We start from the raw sequence: 11,332 nt of genomic DNA on the forward strand, positions 1-11,332 counted from the left end.
CAGGATATTTGAGGACTTACTCTGATAATTTTAGTTTTTATTAAACTTGCCATGCCAACCCTTTGTATTAAAAGAACGATCACTGACATAGTAAGAACACACAGTGCTCTAGGTACCATGCTTAGAACTTCGCATACATGGTGTTGTCTTCGCCATAACTTTCTGAGATAGTCGTATTTCATCGATCAAGAAATTGAAGCATATTTCCCAGGGTAAAATGTCTAGAAAGTTGTAAAGCTAAGATTCAGACATAGGTCTGTGCTTCTCAGAAACCTTTTCCCTTAACTCTTACTTTGTATTTCTTTCATTTATGTTATTATTGTCTCACTTGCAAAAAAAGGTACACTATTTGTCCTGCTTACCTTACAAAGTAATTGTGAGAATAAAATGAAAAAAAAAAAAAGATGGGAAAGGACTTTGATAAATGTAAACATGCTCTACAATTCACTTTTTCCTAAAACCTATTATTTTCATATTGAAGTATTGAAAGCATTGGTGAGGAAAGGTGAAGGTAACTTGTCTTTTTTTCTCTTAATATTTTTAATCACGTAGGTAATACATACTTTAAAAAAAACTGGAGCACAGATAGGGAAGCATAGATCATCCAGTTACAATCACATTTATCATTTTTATAAATAAAATTCTAGACTTCATCGTTTATAGGATCAAGGTCACACTTTACATACATTATAAAACTTTTTTCTCTATATATGTCAATATATTTTCATTTGAATGGGTATATAGAACTCCACTGTAAAACTATATCATGATTCATTTAATTCAATTCCCATTATTGGTTATTTAGTGTGAAATATGCTTTTAACAATCAAACCTGAAGTATATATTGCTCTCTTTTATCCTCTTTCTGAGGCAATTCAAAAGCAGTGATGGATCCAGTCTGTTCTTGGATTGTAGGCTAACAAATACACTGAATGTAGAAGAAGCTATTAGTCTGTTTTTCTTCTTGGTGACTCCTCACTTCCTATAATGCATAGCTTTCTCTAGTACCCTATATGTTTTCTATACATTGTTCTCTACTTCACAAGGCTGTTAGGAGGATTCTGTGAGCACATTTGTGAAGACTTGAAAAGCATAAATGCTACAAAAATATATATGATTTAGTTTGTTCCTAAATGTATGACTCAAAGACTAACAATTGGGCATAATTCAGCCTGACTAAAAATGAAGTCATCCTGCTTAATTCTTTACTACTTGAACTTCTGAAGGCTCATCTCTACCAGTAGACCATTGCTGGCTAAACCAGATACTAGCCTTTCAGTATCAGTATTTACTCCAGTTGACGTAATACCAGTCCAGGTCCGTGTGATCAACCTGCTCCCTCAATGCAGAAGATCACAGTGTCCTCTGAAAGTGACTGAATCATGCCCATTCAGAAGGAGACCTGAAAATCTGGCTGAGGTGTCAGGTTGGGTGAAGGGGAGGGAAGAGGCAAGAGTGGGGGCAGACAGCTAGCTTACTCTTTGCTCACCTTTTCCCCATTGCTCTTTTCTCCCACTACCCCATAAAGAAAAGATCTGAGAAAGACAAATCAGTGGCTTAAAGATTTCCATTAGTTTGTTATTCATGCATTCTCTCCAAAAGCAACATGGCAGATGCTGAGATGTTCTTTCCTCCTTCTTGCCTACTTTTATAGATGTAGCATCTCATTTCTGGTACTCTACACTTCCTCTAATTTTCTGTGTATGTGAGTGGCAGAAGCTAGAGTAGGCAGGAGAAGAGACGATGAGGTGCTCACCTCTACATTTAGTGATGCCACCAAATTGAGCAATACCTTGCTATGAGAGCCCCACATAATTGTCTTGGGCCGTGGTACTCAAAGTAGCTGGTTTGCAAACTCTTTGTAATCTATCCATGATGAGATAAGGAGCTTGTGCCAGAATGGACTAACACACTGCTGTTCTCATCAAGAAAGACTTGGTGTGAAAATAATGTCAGATGAGCCAACCAGTGTGCTTACTGATACAGTAGGTGGAGTGGGTTAACTGTATGGCCATAGTCTCATAAATGATCTATTATTGTAAGTTTGCTCACAGGAAAAACTTATGACCAATGTGAGAAACCAACATTTCTGAAAAACGTTGAGCATCTTATTGAGGCTTCTACCTAAGGCAATACCTAAGGCTCTAGAAACTGTGTTAGATGTGCGAAAGGTAAAAATTTGCCGTCAGTATAGAAATAGTACCTATGGCATGTCCTCTATTTTGGGGCAAGTGTGCAACATACTTAAAAGTTTTTTCTTTTCCCCTTTTTTGGGGGAGGACTAAACCTACTTACTATTTTTTTTCTCTAAAGAGGAAGAAAATGAGGGAGTAGACAGTAAGGTGGAGAATGAAGACACGTTACACTGTGAATCACATCCCAATTTGATCAGTAACTACTAATGAGAATTAGTGAAGAATTAAGACTTGGATGATTCTTATCAGATCATAACCAACACCTCTCTACCAGTCATTGGGCTAATACTATAAATTTTCCCAAAGTACTTCATTTTCTTATTTGATTTATAAAACAACTGTGTCAGATTGGTAAGTACCTTCTTTTGACTGATAAGCATGGAGCTCAGCAACACATTTTCATTTTCATTTGAATGGGTATATAGAACTTGGGCACTTGCCCAAGATTACATGGCCAGTAAAAGGCAGAAGTAGACTGAAAGTCTTGACTATTATTTAATATACCTTCCATTATATTGTGCCCTTTTAACCAACATTATTGGAATTTGACTGGAGGTATTCATGAAATAAGATCTAATGGCACAAAATCCATGGTGGATTGCACAACACCAAAAGATAAAACATTAAGGGATATTGAAATTGGTCTTCAGATGATTCAGATACTCAGTTCAGTTGATTCATCATAAATTAACTCCAAGATGAGTCAAAGAAGGTCAAAACCAAATATTCTCTATGATTATACTGTGGAAGGCACAAAGAAAAGTGGGTGAGACAGATTAATTGCCCAATGAATGTATCTGCTAGTCTGTTCTGATCTATTTATCTGAAAAAAAATTTTAAGTACTATTAAAAAAATCCCCAAATTAAAAACAAAAACTTCCAAATTAGTCCCAAGTCTCTGTTCCTCAAGAGGAATCTGTAAAAGATCACTTCTAAGAAAAGTTTTGTATCACTTGACATTTAATTTGAAATCATTTATCTTCAAGTCAGCAACAATTAGGTGCTACTATCAGCCATTCATCATGAATTGCAGAAGAATATATTTCCCTCAGAGGACAGACAGCAGTGCTTTGCATGAAGCAAGTCAAGGAAAACCAATACAGTTGAGAGAAAATCTGTTAAAAATAAATGTCCTTTACTTGTCCCCTAATAATGCACCTAAGTTATATATAGTGGTACCCCTCCCTTATCTGTGGGGCATACATTCCAAGAGCCCCAGTGAATATCTGAAACCAGGGATAGTACCTCTACTATGAATACTGTGGTTTTTTCCTGTACATACATACCTATGATAAAATTTAATTTATAAATTAGGCATATTAAGAGATTAAAAATAGCTAATAATAAAACAATTATAACAGTATGCTATAATAAAAGTTATGTGAATGTGGTCTCTCTCTCAAAACATCTTATTGTACTAAATTCACTTTTTTCTTGTGATGATGTGAAATGATACAATGCCTATGTAATGATATGAAGCGAGGAGAAAGACATAGGCGTTGTGATGCAGTGAGGCTACTATTGACCTTTTGACACTAAGTCAGGGGAGGAGAGATCTGCTTCCAGACCATGATTGACAGTGGAAAGCAAAACCTTGGGTAAAGGGGCACACTACAGGTATCTCTCACTTTCTGAAACTCTACATTATGCCACTTTGTTTTCATAAAAGTGAAAATCCTCTTCTGATTTTTTTTCCATTACGGAAAACAGGTGCTAATGTAGGTCTTTCCTTAAAGCGAAGTGACATTACATGAACTTTTGGAAAGTGGAGAATAGTCTTCACTTTATGCCATTTTGGCTTACAAAAGGTTTCATAGGAATGTTTTACTTTCAGATAGTAAAGTATACTTTCAGATAGAGGGAAAACATGCACCTTAGTGGTATCATTGTTCTGGTCCCTGTATCATACAAAAGTGGCACTATGCTAGCCAAATTCTAATAAATAAGCTTCTGTACTTAGCACTGTGTTGTCAGAGAAAGGGGAACATCTGAAATACTTATATTTCCATGGGACTAAACAGCATATATGACTGATTACAGCATGTATGACAGGCAAACTGCAGTTGGTATGTTCAACTGGAGTTGAAAATAGTGACCCAGTCACTTTTTAATTGCATAAGAGTTTGGATCTAAGCAAATTATATCACTCCATTAACCCTACCTAAGGGAACCAATATGGAATTAACAGGAGATAAACATTTTAGAAAGAAATATGTATCTGTCACTACCTGAGCAGGTGAATTTCAAGAAGTTAACTTTAGAGAAACTATACAAAAACCCTAAAAGAAAAAGTAGTTTGGGGATGAAGAGAAAGAAAGAACAATTATAGGAACTTTATATAACTGAAATGTAAATGTAACTGGATCCATATGCAACATCATTATTTGAAGTTCATGTTAACAGAATTTAGAAGAAATTATCATTTTAATATAAGGAATTAGCCTCAAGTGGAGATTTGAGTGTGTAGTAAAGTCAATTTTTTGGATGGAAACGTGCTTTGACCCTATCCTATGTGTAATGCTGTCTGAAGCTTTTATTTATGTGGTGATGATACATATGGCTTCCAAAGTGGCTAGTTTATTATCTTACTCATAATGGATTTCCCACACTGAATAAAGTTGGTTCCTTACAAGCTGATGATCTAATGTGTTTGTTTCCATAAATAGTTAATTGAAATAAAACTATTATGCTTTTCTCAGGGTTTTAATCATTTCAGGGGTATCTCTTTCCATTCATGAGCTGTGGTAGAATACTATCAAAACTATTATTTATTAATTAAAGGTTTCATATGAAAGAAACCAGCAGTACAAAAGAAAGTGAGAGAAATATTGCTGCGACTGCTCCAAGCAATTTTGACTTGTCTGAATAAGAGACACAATTTTATTCTACTTGGTTGTGTAGACAATTCCACTTTCTGCTAGCATCCTTTATTCAGTCACTGGCCCAATCAATGTATTAGGTCACTGGGCAGTAGAATTCACTGAGAATGGTGGCTAAGTTAAGTCCATTTTATTTAATGCCTAAAATGACTCTGACATTGTTTTATATTTTGAAAGTTGTCTTGTGTGTGTGTGTGTTTAAATCACATCAGTGTATGGGTCTACTTTTTAGGAGAAGCAAGGGAAAGAAAGATCAGTTATTTTTGCTGAAAGCAGATTATGGTCCTCTCCTAAAATTACATATTATAGTGACTTGGCATTGAGTTGGACATTCTTAATATAGAACATTGTAGAATGACATTTAAATGATATACTAAAAGCAACACAAGTTAGATATGTTTGAATATAAAATACAAAGACAAATGAAAGAAAACGTCACTTGGGCAAACAAGATCTGAGCTAATAGAATAATCTCTCCCTTTCAAGATGTGTACCATGAAAATAACAGTGACAAATGTGATTTAAAATACATTTCTGATTTGAAATACAGAAGTAAATGTGCTTGGCAGAGTGTTCATTTTATTGTCAGCTTGTCAGGGTTGTCCCTGGAAGACTGTTCCCACAGTGGTCCTAAAGCTTTGAAGTTGTGCAATTCTAGACGCTGCTTCATGGTTTCTCTGGTCCCCTTGTACTGTGCTATATCTGCACAAACCCATCATGGAACACAATCTCCTTCCTAACTGACAACCACTAATTTGGGGAAAATTCTTGCTATTTATGATTTGCCAAACAATCTACAAATGGAATGGAGTCTGGAGACTGAACACTATTGGCAACTTATGAAGTATTAATAAAGAAGCAATGATGGGAAGCAAGCGATGCTGACTCTCGCATTTCGTTCAATCTGATTCTGCATATATATTAATAATGATGCACCCTATGGATGCAACTTCATGTTTATAACACTTTGGCCATTGGCAGCCTGGTGCACCTGTGTTTTCCATGCCTTCCCATCTGCTGCCTATAGTCATTCAGATTCAGGTGACGGAAATGTTTTAGATAAAAGTTAATTAGCCTGCACTCTGCAGATCAAATCTCTATAGTTCAGCATTAAATAGCAATATTCTGGGCAACTGCTGAAAGTAACGGGTGCCCGGCCTTCCTAAGATTAAAAATGTAAGATCCATTTTTCTAGAAAAAGAAACCTTTTAGTGCTCTCTTGATATTTTATGCATAGATTCTATCAAACTTTTCACTTGTATTTGGCCTTACTCATTTGAGCTTTTATCTCTGTATATATATATCAAAAGTGGAGGAAGAGAGATTAGAAATTTTTTTTTCGGCCAAAGGGATAGTAAAATGATATACAGTCAGAAATTCTCCAGTGTCTGAACTCTTTTATCAACACACTGACCAAAACTTTCCTTAGTTTCTCAATCTTTAACATGAGGCCAACAACAATTACCTACTTGTTTCATAAATACTTTGTGCAAGGCTAAATTTAGCTTGATATTTTCATAAAAATAATGAGCAAAATGCAGAAAGCTCCTATTGCTGAGGACTCTGCCCTCAGGTCCTCAATATCACTATCTTCAACAGTAAGTTCACAAATAGCTTCTTTCCTTGAAAATACATTAAATTTTTAACCCCTAAGAAATGGAATCATTAGATTTTTTTTTTTTATTATTACTAGATAATTGAGACAGAAATGGGCTCAACACAGCAACTGCATACAACCAGTCTCTGAGCCCACATCACACAGAAAGAAGATAGGGGAAAACAAACAAACAAACAAACCAAAAACCACCAATCCCAAATGCGTTCCTCCCATCCATTCAGATATTTCTAATGCATTCCAATGCCCAAGCCTAATTAACCACACATCTTTACCGCTTGCTTCCGTAGTAGTTGCAGATTTTCTATTGACTGACTCAAAGGAATTCTGAGGGATGTTTTCTTCCTTCCACCCCCGCCCAAGCCTCAGGCACACCTTCTACAGGAATCAGAGCAGATGCTGCGTTTCCCGCCACGTGCTCTCAATTCCTCTAGGGAATGAAAGGCTCTCGCTTTGCCTGAGATCTTCCATCCCCACCCCACCCCCCACCCCCGCGCTAGTCTTTATAACCTCTATTGCTCTCCACGATCCAGAACTTTGAGTTCTAACTTCCCTCCAGCATCCACTAGGGTTGCTCAGCTGGTCAAAACAGGAGGATTTTTTTCGCTTATTCCCCCCACTTCCTTTCTTCCATCTGCTACCCCTAACTCTCATTTTCTTTCCATCCGCACTTAAACTGTCTTATTTTACTTTTACTGAGGTCCTTCTACCAACCATCTACGGATATGGTCCGACCCCTATAACATTATCAAAGTTGTAAAGCCCCAAGTCCCCCCTCCCCTCCACAAGGTCCCGGCCCCCAAACGGCGTCCCCACTCCTCTCACCTGACTCTCCCGCGGAAACTCGTGGCGCACGATGCTGATCACTGGAATGTGCAGGACAGAGCTGACCAAGTCGAGCTCCATCATCTCGCCCTGGCTCTGGGGAAGGCGAGCAGCGCCGACACCCCTTGCACGACCACGGTGTGGCACACGCTCTGCAGAAAGGAGAAAGGGTCACTGCTCCACGGCGAGCTTGGGGAGGAGAAGGGCAAGAGCGGCAGATCGCCCAGGCCCGCCTCGATGGCCATCACTACTTCCAAAGACAGGTTGTAGGGCAGCAGCCCTTCCACGCGGTTCAGGTTGTCCACGGCGAAGAGGAGGGCGTCCCGAGGCCACAGGGTCTCCGCCGCGGCGCCCTCCCCCGGCTTCCGGGCGCGCGGCGGGCCCCGGCCGTGCAGGGCGCTCCCCAACCAGCGTGCGCCCGGCGAGGGCGCCGGGGGTCGCCAAGTCCCTGGCTCGGGCTCATCCCGCTGGGCGCCTGCTCGGCTGCCGTCCAGAGCGCGGCTGGCGGCGCGGGGGGCCGTGGTCCAGGGCTGCAAGTGCACCGCGCCCACCCTCACCGCGTGCCCGATGCGCTTGAGGATCTGGCAGGGCTGCGGGTGCGAGGAGGATCCGGGCACCCCGGCCAGCACCAGAGCGCAGGGCGGCGGCAGCAGCAGACAGACCCTGCTCAGCAGCCACCACAAACTCAGTCTCCTCATTACTGAGACCCGCAGGGAGAAAGCGCGCCCCCTCGTGCGCCCGGCTCGCCCCCCTGCAGCCGCTGCCTCACGTCTCCGCCCCCAGGTCCCGCCGGCGGCTCACTCCTCGCGGCGAAGCGCTCCCAGGAGCCGAAGCGGTCCCGGGGCCATCCAAGTTGGAGCCTAGCGCGCCCAGGTCCCTCCGCCGCGCATCCTCCGCCCGCCCGGTCCCTGCGCGGAGCCAGGCAGGCGGGCGGGCCGACCCCGGTCACCCGCGGCTTGGACGCCCGTTCTCTGCCCGCCCCATCTGCAGGGCGGCTCGGGCACTGCGTCCGGCCACGCGGGGAGGTTGGGCTGAGAGGCGGCCCGAGTTCCTAGGGGCCAACGCGACCCAGGAGGCGATGCGCTCACTTGGATTCTTTTCTTTCCCTTTTCTGCCCGGGCGAGACCCCCTAATTTCCTTGGGGTCGCTCAGGAGAAGGCGTTCACGCCCGGGGTGCGAAAAACAAGCCAAATCGTCCTTGCTCCGCCGTCGGCCACCCTCCGGCGGGGCCCCCCAGCGCTGGCTTCATCTTTCTTCCTGTCTCGCTACTTCCTCCCTTCCTTGCTCCGCTCCCCTTTCCGCCCAGTGGCCGCCGCCGCCTGCTTCCTCGGCGGAGCGACGCGACTGGCCAGCAAAGGGTGGTTCTGCTCGGAGCGCAAAGTTCTCCCCGCCTCAGCCGGCGCCTCCCTGTTGCTGAGCCCTGGCGCCAGCCTGTCGCTTGGCTGCGCCAAACGCCCGCTGATGGGGAGATTCCCGGGTGGCGCTTCCCGCGCCCCCGGAAAGTCCGCTCCCCGCAACCGCGACGCGTCTCGGTTTGCGAAATTCCTTGCGACCCCAGAGGGCGAGGTCTCGGAGCCGCGGAGAATTCCGAATTCGGAGTTGTGCCTGAGGAATCCGAAATCCAGTGGTTCGCTGGGATAGGTTCTGAGAAGCTGCAACTTGAACGAGCTTCTTCTCTTCGATGTGTCGCTTTAAAGATTTTTCTAGTAAGGGCACGAAAGCCAGAATCATTTACACATTTAATCTCCGCTTCCTTCTCTCGGGCACGTGGGCCTTTGCGGTTTTGAAGGGTTCCCTACGTTTTGGGGTTCTCGGAATTAAAAAGTGAATTGGAAGCAATGATTTGATCCAGAAATTAAAGAGATTCAAAATACTTTTAGAGTTTCAAGCATAGTCAACAGTAGTTTCTAGTTTAGACCAAGAGCCCATCCAGATCACCGTTTCTAGTAAGTTCTTTCATTTGTATGGTAATACAGTGGAGTCAGTGGGTTATGATTTGGTCTCTTCCTCCAGGATCTGAATCATCTGAAATTAGAAGCAAAAGAGAGGGGTAAGGGCAGGACTGTGGTTTCCACGCATACAGTAAATTTATTTTATGCTTTGGTATCCTTTAGAAGGAGGGTAGGAGACACATCCTTGGGCGGGGGAGCAAGGCTGGGGACCAACATTTCTGAATTTCAATACCACTTCAAGAGAACCATGACCTTAGCAATTTATTTCACCTCACCTTGCCCTGCTGTTTGGAGCTGCTAAATTGTTATGCAAATACAGCTAGCTTTTAGCTCTGGAGGGCTGTTTTGATTCATGAGCTAAAGTTTCCATCAGGCTTTAAATCCTTGGGATGAAGAGGCTCTAGCTAAATAAAATTCCCAACAAGGATAAAAAGTGCATGCCGTTTCCCTCAAAACAGACCTTTAAAGGCATCTCAGTGCAAAACCTATCTGATAACCAAAATGGCTGCCGCAAGGCTGGGGTGCCAGAGAAGAAAAGAGTGAGAGTCATCATAAAGGATGAACCACAAGGGACAGGGGCCCTCCTGAGGCCCTAGAGTGCGTCCCAGGCGTGGGTCCTGGAGACTCTTTCTTGTTTCAGAAGAGTCCATCAGTTGGGATCTGAATAAGAAAAGTATAGAATTTCCTTCCCCGTGCACTGCGGGAAAACTGGGAATCTCTTAGTTGTGTAGTGAGAAGATGTGTTTGTGTATATGTGCACTGAGGAGTGTAACAGACCGTGCGCTAAAGTGGTTACCTTAGTATGTACTTCGCATTGCATACATGTTTAGATGGTGATGAAGAATAGATGGGTCTGATTGTTAATTTGATCTTAAGAGTCACTGGCATTCTTTAGGCCTCTCAAGTCCATGACCACCTTGAGGGAACAGCTGAACTGCTTGTTCACAGAAGAAGGGAAGATTCCCAAGGCTCCCAGGAAAGAGCGGTACCAGCTCAGGATAAACCGCAGCTACATCTGGCAAATACTGAGTGAACAGTGAAGAACAGCCCTTCCTTCCAGGGCTTCCTTTTTTTGTTTCTTTCTGGGCTTTTCAATGATGATACACTGGTTCCCTTTCTATTTTCTTTTGCTGCTTGGTTCTTTTCTTATTAGTATTTTTAAAAACTTCTTTTAAAAGTTTATTTATTTTGAGAGAGAGAGAGAGTGTGTGTGCATGCAAGCAGGGGAAGGGCCGAGAGAGAGAGAGAGAGAGAGGGAGGGAGAGAGAGAATCCCAAGCAGGCTTTGCCCTGTCAGCACAAAGCCCCATGGGGGGCTCCATCTCATGAACCATGAGACCACGGCCTGTGCCGAATTAAGAGTTGGCTGCTCAACAGACTGAGCCACCCAGGCCTGCTGCTTGGTTCTTTTTATCCATATCACTGTAATCTGAACATCTATGGCATGATTCTTTTCTCTCCTTTCCTCACATTTCCCTTTTTTCTTTTCCTTCTCCTCTTTTTTCATGGTTCAATGGTCATAACGTTGAAAGCTCTTCTAGAGTCAATCATCAGTTCAAACAACCATTTATTAAGCTCCTACTCTGTGCCAGACATTGCTGCAGAACTCTGCCGGAGGTAGATGAATAAACTCTAGATCAGAGAAGTTGAGGGTTTTCCCCCCTCAAAGTCACATATTTAATGAGTGAACAAAATGCTGACATTGAATTTATAGTCTAGTGGGAGAGACAGTAAAAGATATAAGGAAGTAAATGTGGAATATGTCATTTGATGCAAAGGAGAAAAGTAAACCAGCAAAGAGGAAGAATTAAGAGGAGAATGGGCTTTAATTTTAGATAGGGGAACCAGGGTAAACCCCTCTGAGAAG

At 42.7% G+C, this 11,332-nt stretch overlaps 1 protein-coding gene across 1 annotated transcript in view; it reads right to left on the bottom strand.

The window, feature by feature from the left end:
* Positions 1–8,862, bottom strand: part of GRIN3A (glutamate ionotropic receptor NMDA type subunit 3A) — a 171,529-nt gene extending 162,667 nt beyond the window's left edge. The window contains 2 exon segments of the mRNA XM_045469916.1: positions 7,515–7,612; positions 7,615–8,862. Of these exon segments, the coding sequence (XP_045325872.1) occupies positions 7,515–7,612; positions 7,615–8,212 (696 nt within the window). The 5' untranslated portion in view covers positions 8,213–8,862.
* Between the last annotated feature and the right edge of the window lie 2,470 nt (positions 8,863–11,332).

The sequence above is a fragment of the Leopardus geoffroyi genome, chromosome D4 (genome assembly GCF_018350155.1).
Source record: "Leopardus geoffroyi isolate Oge1 chromosome D4, O.geoffroyi_Oge1_pat1.0, whole genome shotgun sequence".
Taxonomy (NCBI): Eukaryota; Metazoa; Chordata; class Mammalia; order Carnivora; family Felidae; genus Leopardus; species Leopardus geoffroyi.